The sequence below is a fragment of the Eulemur rufifrons genome, chromosome 17 (genome assembly GCF_041146395.1).
Source record: "Eulemur rufifrons isolate Redbay chromosome 17, OSU_ERuf_1, whole genome shotgun sequence".
Classification (NCBI taxonomy): Eukaryota; Metazoa; Chordata; class Mammalia; order Primates; family Lemuridae; genus Eulemur; species Eulemur rufifrons.
In genome coordinates this window covers 37,541,533-37,552,447 of record NC_090999.1, presented here as the reverse complement: position 1 = coordinate 37,552,447, position 10,915 = coordinate 37,541,533, and the positions used below count along the sequence as shown (strand labels likewise).

Below are 10,915 nucleotides of genomic sequence, written 5' to 3'. Positions count from 1 at the left end.
TCAAATTGCTACAGATCCTAAGTGTTTCTGTAACTCTCAGCTACAGAATGTTTTCTGTGTAACCTAAGCATGCACATGCGGGGATATGCTTTAGAATTTATGAACATCTGGATTACAAAAGATGAAAGATGAAAAGTATCTTTCCCTCAACTTGGGAGCTTTTGAGATATTATTTAAATAGCTTCTAAATAGGCAGAAAAAACTTGGCTGAGCTTTGAGCAGAAGGCAATGGCTGGCGGAGCAAGTCTGCATCCTATGGGAAGAGGAGCCCTAACAAGCTTCACCATCACCTCCATTCCAAGAGTTGGTGATGGTTCCAGAAGGTGATGATGCCAGGGTGGCAGTGGTGGTGTGTATTATGAGGGGCAAATCATTGAGGAAATGGGGGGCCTTGGAAATCTACCACTACCCAAACCCTCCTACTTGGTTAAAATGCTTGCTGAGTAACTGGCATTCAGTAGATACCTCTCAATGTGTTCAGTGCTCTCAAATATTCAGAGAGTTGGGTAGAATCAGCAGGAAGAGCAGTCCTGGGATAGAGTATTTACTTATATAGACATGTAAGCTAAGATTATTGTTTACATCTAGTTCCAGTCAGGTTAATATTAATGACTTAGGAAACTTGCAAGGGGCTTAAAAACAATATTTCAGTTTCTTTATAGTCAATAATCTCTTCAGTTATTAATAACAGTGAAAAATAAACACATTTCCTAACAGCAAACTGACCAGCCCTGTGACAACATCCCTAATCATGAGCACAGTTTCCACTGATTTTCAGTTAAGAATAAAGCAAATGAAGTCTCCTGACATCTCCCCCTGCTCACGCACACACACAAGCAATCCCTTGGTCATCATCCCTACAAGTGAATAGCGTAATTCGAATCCACGGCACAAAAGTCAGCTGTAGTGAAATTATAGTCTGAGGCCCCCAGCAGTAGCCTAACTGAGGAGAAATTTGAAACAAAAAAAAGCCTAGAAGACAAATAAATAACAAGTCACATGCAAGTACCAGATGTTTATAGGTGGATAGTCCTTACAAATTTAAGATCACATATTTGCCACATATTAACACAGGAAATCTCCCAAGAATTAGATGCATGTACGAGCCATTGAATCAAAGACTTCCTTCAAATAATTATTAGGCAGTATAAACAAAGGCTAATAGACCATTTATAAATGCTGTTTGTTAGCAACCAGAGCCCCCCGGGAGCTGCCTGTGTGTCTGGGGACATTAGCAGCTGCAGTTGGGCTGCGGTGGAGGGGGAGTATCCTTGAGTCTTGTGTTCTGCTTTGCGGCAGTGATGGCAGGGTCGGTCTCCAAACTCTCTGACATTTTGTCACAGATGATATCCACGAGGCGCTCAAATGTCTGCTTGACATTAATGTTATCCTTGGCACTTGTTTCAAAAAACTCAAACCCTGGAAGAAACACACAGAAACACGGCTTGGTCATTTCATGTTTCTGAATTTAATTAGGACTGGATTGTGGTCTTGAATGGTGATGAGTTGATCGTGGGCCAGCCAGCTGTGGGCATGGGTTGGGTGTGGGTAAGAGATGAGAAGTGGGCATGAGGCGCCATTTGAGCAAATGCTACCATCTCGCTACCCATTAACCAAGAACAAGCGTTATAAAGTAGAATCAGTGATATTCACATTTTTCTCTATCAGTTAATTTATGTCACTAGGATACCTGAATAGAATTAAAAAAATCCTTTGCAAGAGTTAGTAATGACAACATTAAGAATTCTCTGTCTTTGCTACCCTTCTCCCACCCCCAGCCCATTATGTAGCCTCCTGCAATCTTTCCTAGGACGGGTACTATGTGGCATTCTTTCTTTTCCAACTTCCAGATTCTATCAAAATGATTAAATTTTTTTCATTAACTGGAGGCTCAGAAGATTTCATGTGCATATTCTGCTGCAAAAGAGACTACCAAGCTCCAACATAATCCAGCTGCAACTTTTTCCATGCCTGCCCTGCTGTTGCCCAGTGATGGGTCTGAGAGTGGTAAATTTTCAATATCTAAGGACACAAGGTGGCACTAAAGAATCATAGGATTTACGGTAAGCCTGCTTCAACCTCCTTGAGGAAATTTCTGAGTACTGTTATCGTAACAGCCCTCCAGGGCTTTTTATACCACTGCACTTACCAACTGGGTGCTGTTTTCCCATAGCTCCTGTTATCTATCAGCAGTAATGTTTTTACCAATATCTGGAAAAGGACACTTGATACATTTCAAATGAGCTGCCAGAATTGGGTGAAGGTACAAAATGCAGTGACAGTTTTACACTTCTACTGAGGAGTCACTGTACCTGGGCAGAAGCAGCCTTAGCATGCTGCTCTGTACACAATCTTATCACTCTATTGTTTGCATTCACATTCCACTGGCTGAGCTTGCCAGTCAGTTGCCATGACAACCGCCCCACTAGGCCAGCCAAGGATTGCTCTGGTCCATTCAGGGGACGTTGATTTAGGATGTGCTGGCCTGAACACAGAAAGGCTTTTCTAATCCATTCTAAATTTTACACCCTATAAATCCTTCTGGTTACATCTGGCCCTATCTCAGAGGAGCCACATGGAGTCAGAATGATTAAATCATGTGATTTCATCCCAGCTCCTGGGGCCAAAGGACAAAGCACAGACTAATATTTTGCATCCATCTCAAAATCCCTCAGATAACCCAGAAATACTTATTTTCTTAAATAGTAGTGAAAGGGTAGACAACAAGAGGGAATTCTCATGACTTAAAATTTCCAATTTAGTTAGGATACTATTTGGTGAGATGACTACATCTGAAAGTCGAATTTCACTCGCTACTCGATTGTTAAAATTCAAGTAAATAATTGCAAGATGTGAGCTGAAAGAACATTAGTAGATCCAGGTTCTATAAAATAGAGATGGATATTTTAAACCATTGTTGGCTTGTATTTCTGTTTCATTTATCTCTCTGGACAATGCTCATACAGCTCTTTTATGGTCTGCATTTCTTTCTTTCTTTTTTTTTTTTTTTTTTAAAACAGTCTTGCTCTGTTGCCCAGGCTAGAGTGCCATGGCATCAGCCTAGTTCACAGCAACCTCAAACTACTGGACTCAAGCCATTCTCCTGCCTCAGCCTCCCAAGTAGCTGGGACTACAGGCACCTGCCATCACACCCAGCTAATTTTTCTATTTTTTTGTAGAGATGGGATCTCACTCTTGCTCAGGCTGGTCTTGAACTCCTGAGCTCAAGCGATCCTCCTGCCTCAGCCTCCCAGAGTGCTAGGATTACGGGCATGAGCCACTGCCCTTTGCCTTGCATTTCTTTATCTACAGATAAGGCCATCTGGTGTTAACAGAGCTCTCTTTTCTAACGTTTGTACAGTCTATAGAGCTGGATAATTCACCTTCCAATAATTTGATACAGATTCAGGGGAGGGCAAGTACAGATCTAAACAATATCCTGTTGCTAAGATATCAGAACTATTCGCAGGCTTGTGACGATTTTCCCAGAGCTAACAGGAGGGTGCTTTGTGCCATTAAGATATCAGGAATCCACTGAAGAATTCAAGATCCTTGGATGAGAATTTGGGAAAAAAAAAAAAAATCCCAGATTTTTGTACAAAGGTCTCATTTACAGATTCAATTCTCTCATGCTTTCTGCTAACACTTCTTTTACTTATTAGCGTGATTTGGAAAGGCACTGAACTTGAAAGGTATCATAAAAGATTTAGCCATTATGAAAAGATGATAGACCACACAAACCTTTGTCAAATGTGACTCCTTTGATCTGGGCACTGAGACATGCTATGAGGCTGGTGTACAGCTTGAGATCAGTAAAATGATCCTTGATCTCAAAAGCCAGAATGCTCTCAGCTTCTGGACTTTAACCTGGAACCCTAAGAATGCATGGCTAAGGAGACAGTGTCCCAGAGAGAGAACACCATGCTATAATAGCACCCATTTATTGACCATGGTTGAGAAGGAGACACCAGAATATAGTGAGAGAGATGGATTATCAGTCAAAAGATGTAGGCTCTAGTGCTACTATCAACACTTACTAGTGTTGAGACCATGAGCCAGTCACTCTTTTTACCCTCACTTTCTTTGTTTATGACATTTACCTTACTTAACTTATATGGTTGTCATGAGGCTGAAATGAAAAAATGTAGGTAAAAGTACTAAGCAACCTGGAAAATGCTATGATAACAATAGTAATAATAAACTAACATTTATTAAGTGATTACCATATAATAGGCACTATTTGAGGCATGTTATAAATTTTAACCCACCTTACCCATTAGTAGATGCCATTATTTTCTTCAATTTACTGATCAGGAAATGGAGGCACAAGATGGCTGAGTAATTTGCTCAAATGTTTCCTTGTTCAATTAGTAAATGGCAAAGCTGGAATTTGAACTATGAACTTGTATGCTCTCCTGCTTCTCCAGATACCCTGCAGAAGCAATCTATTATTTTGTTCCAGTTGAATTGCAAGCTCTAGGTTAATTAATAATAACAATATATACCATAAACGTTCATCAATTTAAATAATTAGGAAGTAACTAACTAGATTTAACACTATTAGTGAATCAAATGAAACAATCTTTTCCAATGATTCCAAAAGTACTCTGACATCTTGTGCTGCGTAAGACTCATCAGGATGGCCATTGTGACAGCTTTATGTCTATACAGAATTATAGAATTAGAGATATGAAAGGTTCTGGAAATTAGGCTGCCTCTCATTGACCAAATATGCTGGGCTCTCTTGTCATAAGTTTGTCATAAAATGAGATATTTAGGATCAAAATCAAAATAATTAGTACTTTATCATGTAGTTGTTTAGATTCAGGGAGAATGAGTGTTTAGTGTGTAACACATGCTTTTCTATCCAGGTGCATCAGTATCTTCATTCCTCACCTGCCTGTGAGCTGCTCATGCCACAGCTGTGTGTGTTCGTGGGCACTTACAGCTCACGGCCTAAATCATAACCATAAATCCAACCACTACGCCTTCATCCTTCTACTAAGTGGTTTAGATTTTATTGTCATTACCTCTCAGTATCTCAGTATTTTCACATCAACTCTAGTAACTGAACTTGTCCTCAGAAATCTTTAACCTCTCATTCATACACACCAACATCAGTGGGCAGCCAGCACATCAGTGAATGATGCTTCAGAAACAGTCCTTCTTGTAACAGTTTGAAGATCACTTTCAATTTACTGGGTAGGAAAGTGTGCCTCAGCAAGATCAAATAAGTAGCCCAGGGTCACACAGCAAGCCAACTGTTACGTCTGACAAAGATCTCCTGATAAATAGGTTACTGATTTAGCTTCCAGCATTGGACACCTGTCTCTCAGACTACATCATCTGGTACTAATAATTGTAGCACACGTATATTTCTTCATCAGCAAATCAGTGAACCCTTTCACTTAACCATAGAAACTCTGATCATTCTTTCTCATTCTTCCCTTAACAGAACCTTTCTAATTTCTCTCTGGCAGAGGCAAAACACTTCCCAAGTTGGATGAGCTTTGCATTGTGGTCCAGCACATCACATATTCATTTTAGGATTTCTCATGCCTGATCCTGAAAGGATTCCTCCTGCCCTTTCCAAAAGCCATTCTAGGCATGGCTGGACACTAATCTATACATTACCACTTACTTCACACCCACTTGGTATTAGGGACTTGAAGAAGCTTGAAAAGATTTTTTTTTTTTTTTAAATGTGTTAGCTATGCTGAGGAAAGGGAAGAAAGCCAATCTCTGTCCTCTTCATGATGTGTGTATCACTAAAGGAGGCAGCAGAGAGAGGTAGTGCAAACCAGATTTCACTCTGGTGCCCAAGGGGTGAGCTCCTACGTTGTGATTTCATAGGAGTGGAGGTCCACCCACATTAGAATCACCTGAAGTGCTTAAAAGCTTCTGAACTCCACCCCACACATACTGAACTGGAATCAAAAGGGGCAGATGGGTCCTCAGAATATGCATTTTTAATAGGCTGCTTAGGAAGTTTGTTATGCACACGAAAGGTTAAAATTCACGCTCCTCTGTACACCCACGTTCACAGCAGCATTATCCACAATAGGACATTATGCTAAGTGAAATAAGCCAGTCACAAAAAGACAGATATTGTATGGTTCCTCTCACAGGAGGTACCTAGGGTAGGTAAGTTCACAGAACCAGAAAGTAGAATGTTGGTTGCCGAGGCTAGGCAGGGGCGGGGGGTGGGAGCAGTGTCCCGGGGATTTGTTGTTTAATGGGTACTGAGTTTCAGCTTTGCAGGATAAGTGTTCTAGAGCTTGGTTGCACAACAATGTGAATGTACTTAACACTACTGAACTATATACTTATACATGGTTATGAAGGTAGATTTTAAATTACATATGTTTTACCATAATTTTAAAAAAGATTCACTATCCTCATATAGCGTTAGAATTTAAAATGACACCAGCCTCTTTGGAAAACAGTCTGGCATTTCCTCAAATGGTTAAACACAGAGTTACCAAGTGACCCAGAAATTTCACTACTAGATACTCAAGAGAAATGAACACATATGTCCACACAAAACCCTGTACATAAATGTTTATAGCAGCATTAATCATAATAGCCAAAAAGTAGAAACAGTCTAAACGTCCATCTACTGACAAATGCATAAATAAAATGTGATATATCCATATAATTGACTATTTATTATCCAGCCATAAAAAGTAATGAAAACTGACACATGCTACCACATGGATGAATCCAGAAAACAGTATGCTGAAAGAAGCCACACATAAAGGACCGCACATTAGTAATACATGATTCCATTTCTATGAAGTGTCCAGAGTTAGTAAACCTGTGGAACCTAGGGCTGGCATAGGGACTGAGGGGAGAGGGGAGTGAACGCTAATGGGCGTGAGGCTTCTTTCTGGGGTAATGAAAATGTTCCAAAATTGAAGGTGACCAAGGTTGCATAGCTCTATCAACAAACTAAAAACCAGTGAATGGTACACTTTAGATGGGTGAATTGTGTGGTATATGAATTATGTCTCAATAAAACTATTACATTTTAAAAAAGAAAGAATCACTATCCTAAATAAATGAGAATGTTTGTTGCCCTTAAAGATTCTCCGCAGAAGGAAGCCCATGGCTGACTGGGGAAACCATGCCGGTGATGGACACTGACAGAATCCTCTACCTGAAAACGTCTCCCTGTGCCCAACAAGAACCCTTCACACGGGTGTTTAAATCCAACGCTTTTGTCTCTGGCCTCAGTGGAGAGACGAGCAGCAGCTCCTCCGGGAGGGCACTCGAGGACGTCCTGCGCGAGTGGAGAACATGCGCCCGTGTGGCGAGCCAGCTCGCTCCCTCCACTTTGCTCCCGCAAGGAAGGTCCTTAGAGCAAAGGACGCCTCGGAGAAGTCTGCTGCCTTTTACGAGTGACGCTCACAGGCCAGCCGGCAGGGCCTGTAGGCCTGAAGCACGCTGCTCACTGAGGTGGCAGGCGTCAGGCTGTCACTCTGGCACTCGAAGAGCACTGAAATGTCACAGCACCCCACGGAGACTCCATTACACTTGTGGTTAGCCTGTGTTGACGGCAATAATCACAATTCCAATATCAAGCATTTAAGCAATGTCATAGGCAACACTTGATTCATTCCCACAGGTCAATAGCTATACCACCTTGTGAAAGGCTGCCTGTTTTCGTAAGATGTTCTGCCGCGTTGTTGCTCTTTTTTCGCGCCAGGAAACTCTTAAGCACAGTTTGGGGCACTCTGATCTTTTAAACTTATTTTGAAAGAAAAATTACACTGCCATTTTTTTTCTGTGGAGGGAAAGTAGCTACTAAAATCATACTGCAGTAATCAATTTACGTCTCTAATCATTGAAAATCTATAGTCTGTCCTTAAGGTTCTATTCCCAAACTCTCAAATGAGAAGATCTTGTATTTCCAGATTCTAGTTGCAGTTCTGATGTCTTCTCTCCCCTTTCCTGTGGAATTGGATGAACCGGAGCTGCAAGGAAAGGTTATTCTGCTGCAGGGTGGGTGACATTTGGGCCAGAAGTAGGGAGTGCTGAGCAGCAGGGCAAACTGTCATATTATTAATAGCTTGTCCTGTGCTGGGCCCCAGCCCAGAAACAGGCTTTAGGAAGAGGAGGGGGTAAGGCTTTTGATCCACTTGCCTGAAGAAGGGCCAAAGAAAGCAGACCAAAGCCAGAGAAAAGCAAGAACAGGAACTCAGCCAAAGGCTAGTGTTGCTAAAAAAAAAAAAAAAAAAAAAAGTCAAGTATTTCAGTCCTTGAGTTCTTGCCTTCAGCCAGGCATGACCAGATGGTAGCTTTCTCTTGCTTCTGTCAGGATTCTGAAACTGTACAAGGGTCATTCCATGGCCTTCACAAATCCCGTCCACGTAGAAAAGGTTCCTCTCTGCCCTTCCCCTTCCAGCAATGCGCTTCCCCTCTCCGTATCTGGGAAAAGCTCCATCCAGCACTGCAGAGGAAGGAGCTGTCTGAGCTTGCTGGTGGAAAGGCTGCACATGCTACCAGTCATTGTTCTCAGCAGGGTTAAATCCGGGCTCCAGAGCTTGTCATTTGCTTCCCACCACCTTTATTGACTCCCCGTGACCAATCTACCGCTAGACCCACACGCGCCAAACCCTCGCTTCAGCCAAGCTTGTCCCCTCCTGTCTTGTGAGTGGACTCAGCACAAGTCTCCCCTTGAAGCAATCTCCCTCATCCTCTCTCGCCTCCCAATCCAACTTAACCTTCCAGGTAGAAGTTCGCCGTGTGTTACATCTGGCCCTCAGATGGTAAAAAATTTAATCTTGAGCCAATCTTTTTTTAAAAAAATCAGTTTTTTTAACATAAAATGCAGATTTCTGGCTAACCTTTAAACATTGGCATCATCAGTGGCTATGCAAGGGCACACACTGGCAGTCTGTGGCCGGCACACTTCAGGATGGGCATTCCAGCGCCCACAGGTCCCTGCCACTCCTGGTTATCTCTCTGAAGTGCAATCCATGTTTTCATTGTCAGTTCTCTTTGCATGTGCAGTTATAGTTCTTGGCATCCACGTATCTATTAACAGTGGGAAATAAAAGCTACACAGAGAAGGGCTTCTTGTTTGAAGAGAAAGGAGAAAGCATTCCTTTCCTTTTGTGAAAACGTTTTTTCTATGCATTTCATCTGCAAACAAATCGTGTTTGGATCTTACACCTGGCTGCTTTGCTCATTTAATTGTTTACATCACCTGCCTGTCCCCTGTAGCTGTTTGAGCTTGAACCCTTCTCGATCTATCTGGGCTCCCACTCAGCTCCAGGGTCTTGTGGGATTTCAGCCCACACTGAGCATTACTGGCTCTCAACCAATTCTTTTTCTACCACGTATTTGGAACTTAGTTGCTGTTTTGTGCTAAGTATAACGTTTACATAACATAAAACTCACAGTTTTAACCATTTTAAAGTGTCCAATTCAGTGGATTTTAGTGAACTCAAATGTTGTGCAACCACCACTATCTAATTCCAGAACATCTTCATCACCCCAAAAAGAAACTCCTTTAAGCAGTCACTCCCCATTCCCTGACCACCCCCCTACTAGGTGCACTGTGCTCCCCAATTAGAATGTAGCTTCCATAAAGGCTTCTCCATATCCCTCGAAATATTTAACACAGTGCCCAGCACGAGCAGGTGTCCAGCAGATGTTGGCTAATTACAGGACTGAGTACTGTTAATTGGCTGGGAGAAGGGGGGGCGGGAAATGGAGAAATGGAAGGAAAGAGAATCGCTTTTTCCTTTGTTCATGGTTATGAAGTGACTAAACCGGTACGCAGTTTTGTCCACCACATTATTTTTAGATGGCATTTACCAAGCACGGAATTCCACATAATATCATTTTGGTTTTGCCCTGTGGGAAATTTATGATATCAAACAAATTAAACCAACTCTGTTCACCCTCGAGGAAAAACACATTTCTGAAAAATTTGAAGAAATGCATGGTTGCTGCACATCAACATCTGCACTAACAACTACTAAAGTCTTGAGAAGTTGAGGTTATGATTGGCAGAGGGGCTGCCAATCAAGTATTTTAAAAGAGTTTGTTCTCTTAAATGGGTTAAATATTCCCTTTGTAACTTCTTAACATTTCAACAGGCTTTCAATGATAAAAGGAGACAATATCTAGCCCAGCCTACTTATGAATTGTCAGTGAAAACATCAATAACTTTTACTTGTATAGGATTTTCAGCTTATAATAGCATTTATATGCGTTATCAATCAGCAGGTTATTTTTTCTGCAAGGGATGCATATGAAATAGAGCAAATAGTATAATACATTTTTAATTAGCAGGGCCCAAACTAATGAGATTTCATTGTGTCATCCAAGGATGTGGAATCTTAAATTTAACTAACATTTATTGAGCACATACTATGTGCAGATACTGTGCCAGGCATCTTGCATTTATTTCCTAATCCTGGGATCAGCTCCCATGAAGCAGGTATCTTTATAATGCTCATTTTACACTTGAGAAAGTGGTTGCATCACGTATTTAGTAGATCAGGACAAGAACTAAAGTCTGACTCAAAGCCCACACTCTTAACCTCTGCACATCCCCAAGTCCACCTTCTTATATTCTGACAGTGCCTCACCCAAACATCATAGAATTATAGCTGTTGGCTTCCTGAAAAAGTTTTTGGGGTTTCTTGTCCATCCTAATATGTTTTAATGTCTACCAATTCTTAAAATCAGGAAATTCTTCTCCAAGTCTAAATCTAGTTCCTCTCAGTAATAACACAGCCTAGTCCTCCTTTCCAGATAGACACAGAAAGCTATGTGAAGCTTCATACAAATGATTTTCCTTCAGATAGTGATTAATCCTGAACGTTGTAATTGAGTCATCCCTTCTCTTGGTAAACCTGCATCTGGAAAAGGAACGGTCTCTTTGGAAGCAGCTGGTTTG

General features: G+C 41.5%; 1 protein-coding gene across 1 annotated transcript in view; it reads right to left on the bottom strand.

The window, feature by feature from the left end:
• Window positions 1-1,042: 1,042 nt before the first annotated feature.
• The window catches only part of RAB3C (RAB3C, member RAS oncogene family), a 208,733-nt gene continuing 198,860 nt past the window's right edge, over window positions 1,043-10,915 (bottom strand). Inside the window, exon 4 of the mRNA XM_069492485.1 lies at window positions 1,043-1,419. Within this exon, the coding sequence (XP_069348586.1) occupies window positions 1,232-1,419 (188 nt within the window). The 3' untranslated portion in view covers window positions 1,043-1,231. The remainder of the gene's footprint in view (window positions 1,420-10,915) is intronic.